Source organism: Somniosus microcephalus, chromosome 17, assembly GCF_052327205.1.
Source record: "Somniosus microcephalus isolate GS21.2 chromosome 17, FLI_Smic_1.0, whole genome shotgun sequence".
Lineage (NCBI taxonomy): Eukaryota > Metazoa > Chordata > Chondrichthyes > Squaliformes > Somniosidae > Somniosus > Somniosus microcephalus.
In genome coordinates, this window is record NC_141003.1 from 92,233,828 (window position 1) to 92,252,647 (window position 18,820).

General features: G+C 47.1%; 1 protein-coding gene across 1 annotated transcript in view; it reads left to right on the forward strand.

The window, feature by feature from the left end:
• LOC147105922 (semaphorin-3E-like) overlaps positions 1 to 3,116 on the forward strand; it is a 415,428-nt gene extending 412,312 nt beyond the window's left edge. Inside the window, exon 17 of the mRNA XM_086010850.1 lies at positions 1,753 to 3,116. Coding sequence (XP_085866976.1) covers positions 1,753 to 2,211 — 459 coding nt within the window. The 3' untranslated portion in view covers positions 2,212 to 3,116. The remainder of the gene's footprint in view (positions 1 to 1,752) is intronic.
• The last annotated feature ends 15,704 nt before the right edge of the window (positions 3,117 to 18,820 follow it).

Below are 18,820 nucleotides of genomic sequence, written 5' to 3' on the forward strand. Positions count from 1 at the left end.
TTCCAAAATTCCATAGATTCTAGAATGGTTGCTGCAGATTGGAAGGTAGCAAATGTAACTTCACTATTTAAGAAAGAAGGGAAAGAGAAAACGAGGAACTACAGACCAGTTAGCCTGACATCAGTAGTAGCGAAAATGCTAGAATCTATTATTAAGGACGTGGTAACAAGGCAATTAGAAAATAATAATAGGATTGGGCAGAGTCAACACAGATTTATGAAAGGGAAATCGTGTTTGACAAATCTGTTAGAGTTTTTTGAGGTTGTAACTAGCAGAATAGATAAGGGGGAACCAGTGGATGTGGTGTATTTGGATTTTCAGAAGGCTTTTGATAAGGTGCCAGACAAGAAGTTATTAAACCAAATTATGGCTCAGGGGATTGGGGGTAATATACTAGCATGGATTGAGGATTGGTTAACAGACAGAAAACAGAGAGTAGGAATAAACGGGTAATTTTCGGGTTGGCAGGCTGTAACTAGTGGGGTGCAAGGATCAGTGCTTGGGCCTCAGCTATTCACAATCTTATCAATGATTTGGATGAGGAGACCAAATGTAACATATCCTAGTTTGCAGATGATACAAAGCTGGGTGGGAATGTAAGTTGCGAGGAGGATGTAAAGAGGCTTTAAGGGGATATAGACAGGCTAAGTGAATGAACAAGAACATGGCAAATGGAATATAATGTGGAGAAATGTAAAGTTAGCCACTTTGGTAGGAAAAATAGAAAAGCAGAGTATTTTTTAAATGGTGAGAGATTGGGAAATGTTGGTGTTCAGAGGGACCTGGGTGTCCTTGTACATGAATCACTAAAAGTTAACATGCAAGTACAGCAAGCAATTTAGAGAGCAAATGGTATGTTGGCCTTTATTACAAGAGGATTTGAGTATAAGAGTAAAGACATCTTACTGCAATTATATAGGGCCCTGGTGAGACCACACCTGGAGTATTGTGTACAGTTGTGTTCTCCTTACCTAAGGAAGGATATACTTGCAATAGAGGGAGTGCAACAAAGGTTCACCAGACTGGTTCCTGAGATGGGGAGGTTGTCCTATGAGGAGAGATTGAATAGACTAGGCCTATATTCCCTAGAGTTAAGAAGAATGAGAGGTGATCTCATTGAAACATACAAAATTCTTACAAGGCTTGACAGAGTAGATGCAGGGAGGATGTTTCCCCTGGCTGGGGAGTCTAGAGCCAGGGGTCACAGTCTCAGAATAAGGGGTCGGCCATTTAGGACTGAGATGAGGGGAAATTTCTTCACTCAGAGGGTGGTGAATCTTTGGAATTCTCTACTCCAGAGGGCTGTGGAGGCTCAGTTGTTGAGTATATTCAAGACAGAGATCAATTTTGAATATTAAGGGAATCAAGGGATATGGGGATAGTGCAGGAAAGTGGAGATGAGGTAGAAGATCAGCCATGATCTCACTGAATGGTGGAGCAGGCTTGAGGGGCCCAATGACCGACTCCTGCTCCTATTTCTTATGTTCTTATTTCAAGGTATGTGGCACAACATGTTAATTGGACACACTGTGTGTACATAGATTAGATTGACTGAGAGATTCTCTCTAAATTACATACCAGAAATATTGCTATTAAAGGAATCATGGTATTAATCTGATTGTTTCTACCAATCTAATACTCCACTGAATTTTGTTGATGAACTGTGGTCCTATCCAGATGGCCATAAAACCTCACCAATAGGATCAGTCAGAACTCTATTAAAAGAACTTTTTTATTTTGATGTTCTCATAGGTCAAAACAGATGATCGGGTGATTAAAACAGACCTGGGGCTGCTGTTTCTCAAACTTCACAGGATGGATGCTGGGACATACTTCTGCAAAGCAAGAGAACATGGCTTCATACAGACAGTGACAAAAATCAAACTGGATGTATTGGAAGAGGAGCAGATTGACAGTATATTTCACAAAGATGATGAAGAGGAGGCTCCCCGCAAAATGCCCTGCATGGTGCAATCTGGTAGCCATCAAGGAACTAGACCATGGTACAAAGAGTTTCTCCAGTTAATAGGGTACAGCAACTTCCAGAGGGTGGAGGAATACTGCCAGAAAATGTGGTGCAATGAAAAGAAGAGAAAGAAGAACAAAGGAGCAGGGAACAAATGGAAGTACAGCAGCGCACAGGAGAGAAAACTGAAAACTAGAAGTCAGTCAGAGCATCGGCGAACACCAAGACATGTTTTAGACACATGAGGAGGGACTATAAACATTTGAGTGTTTGAAAAACAGAACAGGATGATACAATGGTCAAAGAAATGTTTTAGGAAACTTATGTCTTGTTTACGAGATGCACTACAGCTACCTATTTTACACAATTGGATTCTAAAGCTCAAACTTCCATTAACTCCACTGGTGTGTGTGTCACTGGTGCTGTTAACAGTTCTTGTATGCTTTAGAGATTAACATGCTTTTTAAAATTCCGGAGCACTGTTGTATATAATTCCGCAGAGCTTTTCAATTAACCCCGAGCAGTTTGCATAGTTATCTCCTCCATGCCACAGCTGTTGGTTCTCCAATATTTTAAGGTCTTTCTAATACACTTGTTGATAGGTTAATGTCTTAACAAAATTATTAAATTATCTCTGTGACAATATGGCAAATCTTTCTTTTGTTTGTTGAGATACGTATCATTGAAATGCATCACTTGCTCGTCTCACCATCATGATTAAAATGATACACATTACCTTTGGCTTTCTACACCAACTAAGAAAGGTTCCTTTAACAAATATAGTTAATTAAGTACAACTTTCTATATTACTTTGAATGACAGTCAACGTTAAAACAGCTTCAATTAGAGCAAAGGTCAAATGAAGCAAAAAATGCTAACCTTCGACTAACCCCATGGCTTTATTTGTCAATTACGAAACAGCTATTATAGTATAATAATTGCCAGATGGGTAACATGTTTATATCCAAATATGAATTGCTGTTATGTTAGTTTTTAAACATTCACAGAATACCTATTGAGACATGAATGCATTGGCAAATGAATGTTTTCGAAATAGACTGGAACAAATTGATAATTGATGTTTAAAAGGGACTGGCTGCATTTGATTCTTTCTGTCTCTTTATTCCTCTTGATTAAAATCTCAACGTTTGACTTTTGTTAATTAAATTTTTTGAATACAACCAGGATATACTCATTACACGAGAGAAAACATTGCCTTGTTCTATGCAAAAGAACCATGGAATTACAATGCAGAACATGCCCTTTATATTTTCTATAGGGTACCTGAAGGTCTTTTGGAAGCTACGATTCAATTGCGTTTTTCACCATTTAATATTTGAAAGCTGAAAAACAAAACAGAAGCAAAGAGTGAGAAGTGTTTATTGAGGTGCAGATATATTATAATTTTTATGTTGATACAAAACAGTTTCTGATGAACATTGACACAAAAGTGGCAATAGAACTCACGAGTGATCTTAACAATCTGACTCCCACGTGCATTAAGCCAAGCGTCATGAGATTCCCTCCAGTAGGTCATCTTATACTGCAGCCTGGTACGATGCCACATTTTGAAATTGGCCAAGTAGTCCATTGGACCCTCAAGGAACCTTATAGACTTGCTTTTGACTATTTTTGATGTTACAATTGAAGTGATTGTGTCCTCTCTCTCAATATTAAAATGAGGCACCCCAGGAGCAGAGTTATGCCCAAGTATGCATATGCAAAGCTTTGTTGCTGAGTTCAGAATAAGGAGACTATATAACAGGTGAGCCAGCTGAGCATTGGACAATACAGATAGAATCATAGAACCTGACAGCACAGAAGGAGGCCATTCGGTCTATCATACCTGTGCCAGCCCTTTGAAAGAACTCTCCAATTCAGTCCCACACCCCATTGTTCTCCATAACCCTGCAAATTAGTCCTCTTCAAGTACATGTCCAATTGCTTTTTAAAGGTTCCGATGGAATCTGATTCCACCACCCTTTCACTGAGTGTATTCCAGATCTTAACATCCCTCAGTGTGGAAACATTTTTCATTTCCCATCTAGTTCTTTTGCCAATTATTTTAAGTTGGTGACTTCTGGTTACTGACCCACTTAACAGAGAAAACAGTTTCTCCCTACTTGCACCCCCTCAAAATAGTACCATTTAGATTATACTGCTTCTCCATGTTGTTCCTCTCAAAGTGCATCACTTCGCACTTATCCGCATTAAATTGCATCTGTCATGCGTCTACCCATTCACTATGTCCTCCTAAAGTCTGCTACTATCCTGCTCACTATTTACTATGTTACCAAGTTTTGTATCATCCGCAAACTTTGAAATTGTCCTCCCTATAACCAAGTCCAGGTTATTTATATATAATAAGAAAATCAATGGTCCTTATACCGACCCCTGGGGGACTCCACTGCATGCTTCTCTCCAATCAGACAAACATCCACTACTCTCTGCCTCTTATTCCTTAGCCAATTATATGCCCAAACTACCACCGTCCTTTTAATACCAACAGCATGTGCTTCTGTTTTCTGAATAAGTCTTATGTGATACTTTATCAAATGTATTTTGAAAGTCTATATATACATCTACTGCAATACCTTTATCAACCCTCTCTATTACATTTCTAGAGGAAAAGAATTAAAAAGCAGAGAAATTATGTTATGTTAAGCTTACATAGAACCTTGGTCATGCCACACTTAGAGTAGTGTGCACAGTTTTGGTCTCCATATTACAAAAAGGATATAGAAACACTGGAGGAAAAAGGAATTACAAGGATGATACCAGAACTAAAAGGGTACAACTATCAGGAAAGATTGAACCGGCTGGGGCACTTTTCTCTAGAAAAGAGAAGACTAAGAGGTGACCTGATAGAGGTCTTTAAAATTATGAAAGGTTTCAATAGGGTGGATGTAGAGAGAGGGTCTCCAGTTGTGAGGCGGGCCGTCCAAAAATAGAGGCCATAAATATAAAATAGTCATTAATAAATCCAATAGGGAATTCAGGAGAAACTTCTTTACCCAGAGAGTGGTGAGAATGTGGAACTCGCTGCCACAGGGAGTGGTCGAGGCGAATAGTATAGATGGATTTAAACTGAGACAGATATTTGTTATATGAGTGCTTCCTTAGACAGCTGGGACACATCTTTTCCTTCAACTGTGAAGATCTATAGTGTTGTTACACTGCAGGTACTGGTCTTAGAGTGTGACACAGGCTGACCGATCAGAGTTACACTGCCAATTCCTGCATCGCTAGTACATTGACAGCCGAGATTTGCTCATACAATCTTTCACAAACGTGTGGAGCTCTCTTTATTGACATCCAAAAGTTGATTTATTTTTAACATTGGGAGTGAGCTGACAGGATCACCTGGGAATATCTTACCTGGAAATATCTTACATTTTGCTTTGGGCCTGACTGCAGTTATACTACAGCGTCAAGTCCATACATGGAGAGATGACTTGGGAGGTATGTCTCACCTCTAATACAAGTGCTGTTTGAGTGGCACAGTACACGGATTACATCAATGGGGATCAGTATCTCTGGTCTAAAAAACGGAAATAGCATCAGTAGGTTTACACAGTTAGATCAAAAGTCGGAAAAGAAGCAAAATTTCAACAAGTTTTGGAATCATACTCGCTTAGATTGATCGGGTCAGTTCGGGAGATTCGGGTGCATTAAAATAAATCCTTAAATGTCTATACAGAGTATTCATTTGTGAGATATGATTCAGTAAGAAACTCCTGAATAAACACAACGATGGCTAGAATGCAAGAAAATATATATAACAAGTCATTTCTGGGAGCCCCTATGTGCATTTAGCTTCATCTTACAGATCGTTTCAAAAAAACACGCCAATAAATGGCCCGTGGTTCTTATTCCATTGATTTGGAAAGTATAATACAACTGACTTTTTACAATCAGCATCTCCAATGAGTTATTTGCAGTAATTACCACTCCCTGCAGAGCACAAGATACAGGAATATATATGTTTTATGTTCATTCTGTCTGGTGCATGAATGATACTGCTGCATGAGAATCATACTTGAGTTACAGATCACCATTGATTAGACAGTACTGTGGAATAAATAAAAAATAACCAGCATCGAGATAGTTAGCCATCTCACAAATCACCCCAGAAGGAGATCTGGTTTCCCTTTTTCTTGCTAAGTTTTCCCCTTCTGTCTTCCCGTGACGATGTTGATGATTTGCTGACTTCAATGAGTGCCAAGTATCTATTATTCATGTGTGAACCTTGAGAGTGAGTGTCAGTAGGCTATTCAACCACAAGGTGTGTTATAACCAAGCCAAATCATTGGGCATGTATGCACACTTCCACCAATTAGGAGCAGGAACTCCTGTTGATTTTCCTCACCCAGGCTGTAAGGCTTGCAAAATTCTACAGATTCCCCCAAACCAAGAAAGAAGAGATTTTGGATTGTTTTAAAAGAATATTGGGCCAAAAGGGGCTTAAAGTCAAACCCCCAGGATTTTTGGCTATTTTAAAAGGCATGTCCAGGCCTGTGGAAAGCTGCAACAAAAGGAGTTGGGTTGGGCACTGTGTGGTAAACCACTGTTGTTAGTATTGTTGTACTTGTCTGTGCATGCCTCAGCTGACTCCGCCCCTGGCTCCACCCTCATGGCTGGGTATAAAGGTCGCTGCTCAGAAGCCTCCGGCCCTTTTGGATACCAGGCAACCCCAAGAGGCATGCTCTGTTCTTTGGTAATAAAAGCCTGTTTATTACTTACTCAATCTCCAGTCTTTTGTAGCAATTGATAGTGCATCAATTTTATTACCAAAGTTAAATGTTGGCTGTGGATGCTGATCAACCGATGGCGCAAAACGCTGAGCAGCAGGCGCTGCTGCGAGCCCTCAGACCAACATGCCTGGACCTAGACCCCCAAGAAGCGGGTTCGTCGACTAAATTCGCACAATGGCTGCGTTGCTTTGAGGCGTATCTGGAAGCCTCGACCGTGACTCTTGATGAAAATAAACTGAAAATCCTGGCCTCGAAGGTGAGCCACCAAGTCTATACTTTAATCCAAGATGCGACGACCTACGCGGCGGCTATCGACCTACTGAAAGGGCAGTATGCACGCCCGGTTAACACGGTCTATGCCAGGCACCTTTTAAGATCTCGCAGACAGCAGCCCGGGGAATCGGTGGAAGCCTTCCTACGGGCACTGCGGGTACTCGGACGCGGCTGCGACTGCAAGGAAGTATCGGCCGCGGCACATGCGGAGGGACTGATACGAGACGCTTTCGTTGCGGGTCTAAGGTCTGACTACTCCCGGCAGAGGCTGCTGGAGAAGGGTGAAATAGACCTGACAAAGGCAGTGTCCCTCGCGCTCTCGCTCGACGCGGCCCACAGAAATATGGACGCTTTCTCCCCTCATCGCCCCGCGCCGTGGACGCCGCAATCTTGGGCCATGGGACCGCCACCTCCAACTGCTGCAGCGATGTCCAAGGCACAAAAATGCTATTTTTGTGGCCAAGCTAAACACCCTAGAGCATGCTGCCCCGCGAAGAATGCTACCTGCTCCGGCTGCGGGAAGAAAGGTCACTACGTTAGCGCCTGCAAAGGGAAGACCGCTAACGCCAGCAGCGCTGCGTGCGAACCGTGGGCGCAGCCATCTTGTCCGCCATCTTGGGCTCCCCCAGCCGCGTGGGGACCGTGGGCGCCGCCATTTTGTCCGCCATCTTGGACGCCTCCGACTTTGGTTACGGGGGACCCGGACTCCACCACCGCCTCATCGGACGACCGCATCGACACGCTTGAACATACGCTGGCTTCCGTGACGCTGGATCAATCTCTCCCGCATCAACTGTCCAGGTCCATGATGGACATTACGGTAAACGGCTGCGCCACTACCTGCCTTTTTGACAGCGGGAGCACGGAGAGTTTTATACACCCCGACACGGTGCGCAGTTACTCTCTCCCGGTCCTGCCGACGCGTCATCGCATCTCTATGGCTTCCAAAGCCCAGTCAGCGGACGTCGGTGGCTATTGTATGGTGACTCTTTCAGTGCGGGGTACTGAATACAAAAATTTTAAACTTCTGGTCCTGCCCCATCTCTGCGCTGCCGTCCTACTGGGGTTGGATTTTCAGTGCCACCTTAAGAGTGTCACTTTAGCGTATGGTGGACCCCTCCCCCCTCTCACAGTCTGCAGCCAGCAGTTTTTAAATCGCCCGCCGCGCGCCATTTGCAGCCTCTCCACCCTTAAAGTCTCCCCCCCCTCCTTGTTCGCTAACCTCACCCGCGACTGTAAGCCCATCGCTACCAAAAGTAGGCGTTACAGTGCCGGGGATAGGGGTTTCATTAAATCCGAGGTAGCGAGACTCCTGAAGGAAGGGATTATCGAGAGCAGCAATAGCCCATGGCGAGCACAAGTGGTGGTGGTGAAGGCTGGCGGCAAACAGCGCCTAGTTATTGACTACAGCCAGACGATCAACCGCTACACCCAGCTGGATGCATATCCACTCCCCCGCATATCTGACATGGTCAATCAGATAGCACAATACCGGGTGTTCTCGACGATTGATCTGAAGTCGGCATACCACCAGCTCCCCATCAGGGCTGAGGACCGCCAGTACACAGCTTTTGAAGCTGACGGTCGGCTCTATCACTTTCTCAGAGTTCCCTTCGGCGTCACCAACGGAGTTTCTGTCTTCCAACGGGAGATGGACCGGATGGTTGACCAGAACGCGCTCCAGGCCACTTTCCCATATCTAGACAACGTCACCATCTGCGGCCACGACCAGCAGGACCACGACGTTAATCTAGAGAAATTCCTCCGGACGGCCCAGCGGCTGAATCTCACATACAACAAAGACAAATGTATGTTTCGTACTACGCGCCTTGCTATTCTTGGCTGCGTAGTGGAGAACGGAGTCATCGGCCCAGACCCCGATAGAATGCGCCCCCTTATGGAGCTCCCCCTCCCCCACTGCCAGAAAGCACTGAAGAGATGCCTGGGGTTTTTCTCTTACTATGCGCAGTGGGTGCCCAACTATGCGGATAAAGCCCGACCCCTCATCAAGTCCACCTCCTTCCCCCTGACAGCAGAGGCCTGTGCAGCCTTCACTCTCATAAAAGGAGACATTGCGAAGGCCACAATGCACGCTGTGGATGAGTCCCTTCCTTTTCAAGTGGAGAGCGACGCATCCGACTTTGCCCTAGCTGCAACCCTTAACCAGGCGGGGAGACCCGTGGCCTTTTTCTCAAGGACCCTCCAGGGCCCCGAGATTCGACACTCCTCTGTCGAAAAGGAGGCCCAGGCCATTGTGGAAGCCGTGCGACATTGGCGGCATTACCTGGCCGGAAAACGATTTACCCTGCTCACTGACCAGCGTTCAGTGGCTTTTATGTTTCATAATAAGCAGCGGGGCAAAATCAAGAATGACAAGATCTTAAGGTGGAGAATCGAACTCTCCACCTACAATTACGATATCTTGTACCGGCCCGGGAAACTCAATGAGCCCCCAGATGCCCTATCACGTGGTACGTGCGCCAACGCGCAGGTTGATAGGCTACAGACCCTCCACAATGACCTCTGCCACCCGGGGGTCACCAGGTTCTTCCATTTTATCAAATCCCGTAACCTGCCCTACTCCATCGAGGAGGTCAGGACCATGACCAGGAACTGCCAGATCTGTGCCGAGTGCAAGCCGCATTTTTATAGGCCAGACAGAGCGAGCCTGATCAAAGCCACGCGCCCCTTCGAGCGGCTGAGCATCGATTTTAAAGGGCCCCTCCCCTCCTCTGACCGCAATGTGTACTTCCTCAATATAATTGATGAGTACTCCCGTTTCCCGTTTGCCATCCCTTGCTCGGACATGACCAGTACCACGGTCATTAAATGTCTGAATGACCTCTTCGCCTTGTTCGGTTTCCCTAGCTATATCCATAGCGACAGGGGCTCATCTTTTATGAGCGACGAACTTCGGCAGTACCTGCTCGCGAGAGGCATTGCTACAAGCAGGACCACCAGCTACAACCCCCGGGGTAACGGCCAGGTGGAAAGGGAGAATGCGACAGTCTGGAAGGCAGTCCTTTTAAACTTAAAATCTAAGGGCCTTCCGACCTCCCGCTGGCAGGAGGTCCTCCCTGCGGCGCTCCATTCCATTCGGTCGCTGCTCTGTACACCCACCAATGCCACTCCTCACGAGAGAATGTTCTCCTTCCCCAGGAAGTCCACGTCGGGGATTTCGCTACCAACATGGCTGACTTCTCCAGGTCCCGTCCTACTGCGGAAGCACGTGAGGACCCATAAGGCGGACCCCCTGGTCGAGAGGGTGAGCCTCCTCCACGCTAACCCGCAGTATGCTTACGTGGTGTACCCGGACGGGCGGGAGGACACAGTCTCCATTCGAGACCTCGCACCTGCAGGTGCTCCTGAAACACCCTCTTCGCCACCCACCGCTACTCCTGCCTACCCCCAGGACACAGTCCCCGCACGAGACCTCGCACCTTCGGGTGCCTCTGAGAGACCACCATCGCTACCTCCCATTACCCATGCTCTGACCCCTGTAGACGGCATGCAGCAGCCCCAGGGTCCGCCACCTGCTACACCTCCTCTGAACGAGGCACCGGGTTCACCGTTGGATGCTGCACCATCACCGCCGCTGCTGCGACGCTCAGGACGGCTTACAAGGCCTCCTGATAGACTTCAGTACACGAATTTTTAGTGCACTTCACCCCGCCGGACTCAATTCTAAACAAGGGGTGAATGTGGTAAACCACTGTTGTTAGTATTGTTGTACTTGTCTGTGCATGCCTCAGCTGACTCCGCCCCTGGCTCCACCCTCATGGCTGGGTATAAAGGTCGCTGCTCAGAAGCCTCCGGCCCTTTTGGATACCAGGCAACCCCAAGAGGCATGCTCTGTTCTTTGGTAATAAAAGCCTGTTTATTACTTACTCAATCTCCAGTCTTTTGTAGCAATTGATAGTGCATCACACTGTAATACAAACAGTTTGAGTATTGGCAAAGGCCAGATTGTCTGGGAATGTTCTGGACCGTCCCAGTCATTCTACATAAAGACAATAGGCCCACGGAAGGACAGTTCCCGCCAAAAACCTACAGGGCCATCAAGAACATGAATAATACAGTACATGCCACTAATCAACAAAAGAGACCCTGGCCCCAGCAGGAGAAGACAATCGAACAACAGATTAACCACTCAGAGAAACATCCAAAACCACTTCGCACACAAACTGATTTCGAAGCAATCCCGAAACTAGTTAAAAAATCAATTAAAAGTAGATGGGACCAATCAAAATTAACGAGCCCGCCCAAAATCTAACAAGGTTAGCAGGCTTCGTTTAGTATAAACAAAAGACCTGTCTCCACAAGAAATCAGTTCCATGAGTTCGATGGGTTCGATCAGTTCGATCAGTACAGTTCAGTCAGAGAATTGAAACAGCAGTCAGTGAATTGAAGTCAGTAGTACAGTTCGAGAAACACAGCTCATTTGAAAGACATCAGCCTCGGGACAATCAATCGACGGAAGGACAACAGAAGGAGAACGGAAAGGAATCGCGGCAACCAAGTGCCCCAAGAAACAAACAACCAATGATATTACCAACAACCAGGTAATATTGGGCCACCGCGACCAACAAGAAACCAACTCGGAAGAATCCGAAGATCTGCAAGGTTTTTTTCCCACTCTACAAACTATTCCTGCGTTTGGTGAGCATTTCCCTGGTCCTCTGGAATCCAACCTAGTTAGTGTAGTGGGATTGGGAGGGGTGAAGTATTTTGTCTATTGTCATTCTCCCTCGTATATTCCGAAGTGTTCCCCCTTTTAGAGCGATAAGATTATTGTGTTGTGTATATGTTCTTGTCTCAAATAAAAACCAAAGTTCTTGTATCACATTCAGTTGTTTGCTGCAATTTCATTACAACCCCAAATAAGCCCAGGTCTAGAACCAAGGGAGTGGGAGCGATTCGAACCGCTCAGGAGTCAGAGGCAAAGCTGATCACACACACCACCCCTTACAAGGCCAAGGGAAGAGGCCAGCCTACTGCCATCCCAACTTAGCTCACCGAACTCAGCACAGACTGGGGACTGAACTCTGGCTCTTCCTGGCCTGTGTGCTTCAGATCCTCACTGGATATACTCTCTGACCCATTGGGCAATATGTAATTCATCATAGTTCAGTACTCTTATGAAGGATAGAGATATTTGAAGCAAAAAAGCAGAACTTTTATGTATAATTCAATTATTTCATCATATAAAAGAGCTTTGGCTATAAGGTTAAGTATTGTTTGTGTCACCTATGGCAGATAGTTTGGTTTGAGCATCGACAGTATTCAAGGAATCACAATGAAGAGAATTAAAGAAAACAAAATTAAATCATAAATTTGAACTTCAGAGCTGAGTATAAATAAATAGGAACCGTCACTCAGGATGCATTTCTCTGAATTTCACCCAACAAAGATAATCTGACAGAAGATTATATATTTTACATTGTTGCTACCTGCTGAGAAAGCAAATAAATCTCAGCAAATTAAATTCTTCCCCACAGCTTTTAAGCAGCTGGGCTCCTTATGTTAGTTTGAATGAATCTCCGGATTGCACCGAGCTGTGTCCTTTTCATTCTTTGTACCAGATAGCTTAGATCTTAAGGAGTATGACTGTTGCCTTCGTTCTCTGAAGATTCCAGTTCAAGCATATTGCAGATTAATCCTTTATGGGTGTTGATTCATATAGTCTCCAAACTTCTATATCCTATGGCTCAAATTGTCTATTTGAATAATTATTCATAAACATTACTCAATAAATTAGAATGAAGGCTTTGGTAAATAACTGAAGCAGTTGTACTATTCTCACTTATTCCAGAATAGTTTCTGATATAATAATAATAATAATAATTCAACTTTATTGTCATTGTACAATGCACAAGTACATGAACAACGAAATGTGATCTTGCATGCTCCCATGAGTCCAGTACAAATAACATTAACATTAAACGTAAATAGCACCGTCCTGGGAGAAGCAAAGCCGCTGCGTCTGTGCGCGCCGCCATTCCATTTCCACCATTCCTCCTGTCCGACAATCTTCAGCCCAACGCCCGGGCCTGCTCACCAGCTGCCCCTCCCGGGGCTCCTTCCGTGACCTTCTCACCAACCGCCCCTCCTCGGGGCTCCTTCCGTGACCTTCTGCACCTGGTCTTCCCTGATGGCCACCCCTCAGGTACTAACCAGGCCTGGCTCTGCTTAGCTTCCAAGCCTTGCCAGTGACCCTGTCCCTAGTCCCAGGAACAGGCAATTCCTTCTCTGAAACACATGAACTGAAATAGTGAACGCAATTATAAAGAACATGTTTATGATTTTGAAGGATTTAGAAAGACCTTGCAGTTATATAGTGTCTTTCACAACCTCAAGACATTCCAAAGTGCTTCACAAACAATGAAGTACTTTTGAAATTTAGTCACTGTTGTAATGTAAGGAAACTCGGCCATGTGTTTGTGCATAGCAAGGTCCCCAAAATAAATAATGAGATAATCTATTTTTTAATAATGTTGGTTGTGGGATAAATGTTGGCCAGGACACTCGGAGAACTCCCTGGCTCTTCTTCAAATAGTGCCTGTTGGACAGAGGTCTGCATCGTTCCCCTTTCTCCTGCAATGCCCAATAGTTGTCTGGGATGTATGGCAACTCTTGTGATATCTGTAACCAAGCTCTCAGTGGTGTAGGCTACAGATACAGTAGGAGCATTTCTCGTGAATGTTCACAATGAAGCTCTGGGTTCCCGACTTAAAGATTCTTGGCTAACGTCAACATACTAGGAGATCACACAGAGACAACCTTGAGGCAGGGATTCGACCTCATAGCTGCCCGAACTCCTGGTCTCACATGGGTCAGCAAACAGGTTGAAGAAGTGCCCAGCAACTGGGGTATGTCTGTTTGTAGGAATGGGTCATGTAGCTGTCTCTCAAGGCAATACCAAATCTGGGTCATCAAGCATCTCTACACAAGTGACAGTGAATGCACGAAAAAGTGAGGCTTGACCAGCCACAACAGCACCAGGTGGGGATGGTAGCATAGTGGTAATGTCACTGCGCTAGTAATCCAGAGGCCTGGACTAATGATCTGGAGAGTTCAAATCCTGCCATGGCAGCTGGGGAATTTAAATTCAGTTCATTAAATAAATCTGGAATTAAAAATGGTAACCATGAAACTATCAGATTGTCATAAAAACCCATCTGGTTCACTAATGTCCTTTAGGGAAGGAAATCTACCATCCTTACCTGGCCTGGCCTATATTTGACTCCAGACCCATAGCAATGTGGTTGACTCTTAACTGCCCTCTGAAATGGCCGAGCAATCCACTCAGTTGTAACAAACCGCTATGAAACACAATAATAAGAATGAAACCAGCCGGACCAACCTCGACACCGGCTACAGACATGACAACGGCACACCCAGCCCAATCAACCTTGCTTCTAGTTCTCCTCAACAACATCTGGGGACTTGTGCCATAATTGGGAGAGCTGTCCGACAGACTACTCAAGCAACAGCCTGACACAGTCATACTCACAGAATCATACCTTTCAGCCAATGTCCCAAACTCCTCCAGCACCATCCCTGGGTATGTCCTGTCTCACCAACAGGACAGATCCACCAGGTTGGCAGCACGGTGGTGTACAGTCGGGAAGGAGTGCTCCTGGGAGTCCTCAACCTTGACTCCGGACCCCATGAAGCTTCAGGGCAAGCATGGGCAAGGAAAGCTTGTGCTGATTACCGCCCTCCCTCAGCTGATGAATCAGTACTCCTCCGTGTTGAACACCACTTGGAAGAAACATTGAGAGTAGCAAGGGCACAGAATGTACTCTGGGTGGGGGACTTCAATGTCTATCAAAAGAGTGGCTCACTAGCACCACTACCGGCCGAGTCCTGAAGGACATAGCTGCCAGTCTAGGCCTGCTACAGGTGGTGAGAGAACCAACATGAGGCAAAAACATCTTGACCTCGTCCTCACCAACCTATCTGTCCATGACAGTATTGGTAGCAGTGACCACCACACAGTCATTGTAGAGACGAAGTCCCGTCTTCACACTCAGGACACTCTCCATCGTGTTGTGTGGCACTACCACCGTGCTAAATGGGATAGATTCAGAACAGATCTAGAAGGTCAAATCTGGGCAACTGTGAGGCAGCAGCAGAATTGTATTCCACCACAATCTGTAACCTCATGGCCTGGCATATTCCTCACTCTACCATTCCCATCAAGCCAGGAGACCAACCCTGGTTCAATAAGGAGTGTACAGGAGCAGCACCAGGCGTACCTAAAAATGAGGTGCTAACCTGGGGAAGCTGCAACACAGGACTACATGCATGCTAAAATGTGGAAGCAGCATGCTATAGACAGGGCTGAGCGATCCCACAATTAACGGATCAGATCAAAGCTCTGCAGTCCTGCCACATCCAGTCGTGAATGGTGGTGGACCATTAAACAACTAACGGGAGGAGAAGGCTCCATGAATATCCCCATCCTCAATGATGGTGGAGCCCAGCATGTGAGTGCAAAAGACAAGGCTGAAGCCTTTGCAACCATCTTCAGCCAGAAGTGCTGAGTGGATGATCCATATCGGCCTACTCCCGAGGTCCTCACCATCACAGAAGCCAGTCTTCAGCTAATTCGATTCACTCCACGTGATATCAAGAAACGGCTGAGTGCACTGGATACAGTAAAGGCTACGGGCCCCAACAACATCCCGGCTATCGTGCTGAAGACTTGTGCTCCAGAACTAGTCACGCCTCTAGCCAAGCTGTTCCATTATAGCTACAACACTGGCATCTATTTGACAATGTGGAAAACTGCCCAGGTGTGTTCTGTCCACAAAAAGCAGGAAAGTCCAATCCAACCAATTACCGCCCCATCAGTCTACCCTCAATCATCAGCAACGTGATGGAAGGTGTCATCGACAGTGCTATCAAGAGGCACTTACTCATCAATAACCTGCTCACTGATGCCCAGTTTGGGTTCCGCCAAGACCACTTGGATCCCGACCTCATTACAGCCTTGGGCCAAACATGGACAAAGGAGCTGAATTCCAGAGGTGAGGCGAGAGTGACTGCCCTAGACATCAAGGCAGCATTAAACCGAGTGTGGCATCAAGAGCCCTAATAAAACTGAAGTCAATGGGAATCAGGGGGAAAACGCTCCACTGGCTGGAGTCATACCTATCACAAAGGAAGATGGTTGTGGTGATTGAAGGTCAATCATCACAGCCCCAGGACATAACTGCAGGAATTCCTCAGGGCAGTGTCCTAGGCCCAACCATCTTCAGCTGCTTCATCAATGACTTGCCCTCCAACATAAGGTCAGACATGGGGATGTTCGCTGATGACTGCACAGTGTTCAGCGCCATTCACAACTCCTCGGATAATGAAGTTGCCCGCATGCAACAAGGCCTGAACGACGCTCAGGCTTGGGCTGATAAGTGGCAGGTAACATTTGTGCAACAGAACTGCCAGGCAATGGCTATCTCCAACAAGCGAGAGTCTAACCACCTCCCCTTGACATTCAATGGCATTACCATCGCCGAATCCCCCACCATCAACATCCTGGGGGTCACCATTGACCAGAATCTTAACTGGACCAGCCACATAAATACTGTGGCAACAAGAGCAGGTCAGAGGCTGGGTATTCTGCGGTGAGTGTCTCACCTCCTGATTCCCCTTTCCACCATCCACAAGGCACAAGTCAGGAGTGTGATGGAATTCTCTCCACTTGCCTGGATGAGTGCAGCTCCAACAACACTCAAGAAGCTCGACACCATCCAGGACAAAGCAGCCCGCTTGATTGTCACCCCATCCACCACTTTAAACATTCACTCCCTCCACCACCGGCGTACCGTGGCTGCAGTGTGTACCATCTACAAGATGCACTGCAGCAACTCACCAAGTTTTGAAAACTGTGCATCATCTACCATGTCCTGGAAATTATATATAAACACTTAGGCCTAGAAATTCAGTTGGCTGCGCCAGCCGTTAGCGCCTTAGGAGGAGTAGATGTCGGGCGCTAGGCGGGTAGCGCCCGGGCGCAGCGAGAACTGCGCCTCGCCCCAACTTCACTAGAGATTTAGCGGCGACGCAAAGTCTTTGCGCGCGCTCAGCTGCGCGCGCAGATCATGACGTCATTTCCTCGTGCAACGCCCTTTGTGCGCCCCCAACCGGAACTTCAGTGGCAACGCCCCATTGTGCACCTGGCGCCCCTAGCGACTGTTAAGTGGAACGGTGCTCAGCCGATGCGGGGCGCGGGGGGCGCAAATTAAAGGGCACTCCTCCTGCACTATAAAAGGCTGCCATTTCGCAGCACTCCCTCTTGCGAAACGGATCTTTGGAGAGAGACCAAGGTAGATAGCTTTCTGCTTTGGCCCAACACGCGGACAGGTACTTCTGGCTTCAGGCCACAGATTTCCACTAGTCTTTGCCTTCATTGACATCTCATTGTTTGCCAGCATATTATGGGGGCTGCAATGGGTGTCAACGCAGGCTTTCTCAATTACATCCAAAGGGCTCACAGACGCCGTGAGAGAGTGGCAGCCCTGGCTAGACGGAGAGGGGGCAACAGGCGTCGGCAAAGGAGGCCTTACCCACCCAGGGTATACCGCCAGCAGTTCTCCTATCTCAACATGTTTGAGGAGCAGTGTGTTCGGGGGCTGCGATTCAGAAGGGACGTGGTCACAGAGATCTGCCAGCTGCTTGGCGGTGATCTGCAGCCACAGCTGAGGAGCAGGACATCTCTGTCGGTGGCAGTGAAGGTGACGGTGGCTCTCAACTTCTATGCCACCGGCTCCTTCCAAGCCGCTACTGGGGACATTGCCAACATCTCCCAGTTCGCCGTGCATTGCTGCATCCGCCAGGTCACCAATGCCCTTTTCAAAAGGAGACGTCAGTTCATCTCCTTCTCCATGGCCCTTGCCAAGCAGCAACAGCGTGCAATGGGCTTTGCAGCATTCGCGGGCTTCCCCATGGTGCAGGGCGCCATTGACTGCACGCATGTGGCTTTGTGGGCACCTCTGGAGAATGCCGAGGATTACCGCAACCGGAAGGGCTACCATTCGCTGAACGTCCAGCTGGTGTGTGACCACAGGCAGCTCATCCTAGCTGTCAATGCCCGCTTTCCAGGCAGCAGCCACGATGCCTTCATCCTGCGACAGACTTCTGTGGCAGACATGTTCCAGGCCCAGCCTCACCCACGCGGATGGCTTATCGGGGACAAAGGCTATCCTTTGTGTTCCTGGCTGATGACCCCGCTCCGTGCGCCCAGCACCCCTGCTGAAGAGGGATACAACGAGAGCCATCAAGCGACCAGGAACATCATCGAACAAACAATCGGCGTCCTGAAGCAACAGTTCCGCTGTCTGGATCGTTCCGGTGGAGCCCTACAGTATTCGCCGGAGCGAGTCTCCCATTTCGTGGTCGTTTGCTGCATGCTGCACAACCTGGCTATCCGCAGGACTCAGCCACTGCCACCACAGATTGGAAGACCACCTGAGGAGGAGGAGGAGGAGGAGGAGGACCAGCACAGGAGGGAGGCACAAAGTGCAAGGGCCGCCCGTCACCGGCTTATTGAACGTCGGTTCTAGGCCCCCTCTCAGGGACTGGCTTGTGCCAATGTCAGCAGATGAATGTAGCCGCTCCACAAGCCCTCAGCCGAGCAGGGCAACCAGGACTTAACCAAAAAACCATGCACACTGCAATTTAACAACAATAACTTATTGAAAACCTCTGCCCTTCCCACATTACATGCTCATGTGGAGAAGCCCCCTCCAAAAACACAAAACTACCAGTCTCGGCCTTACAAACAGAAAGAAAGACACCAGTCTCGGCCTTACAAACAGAA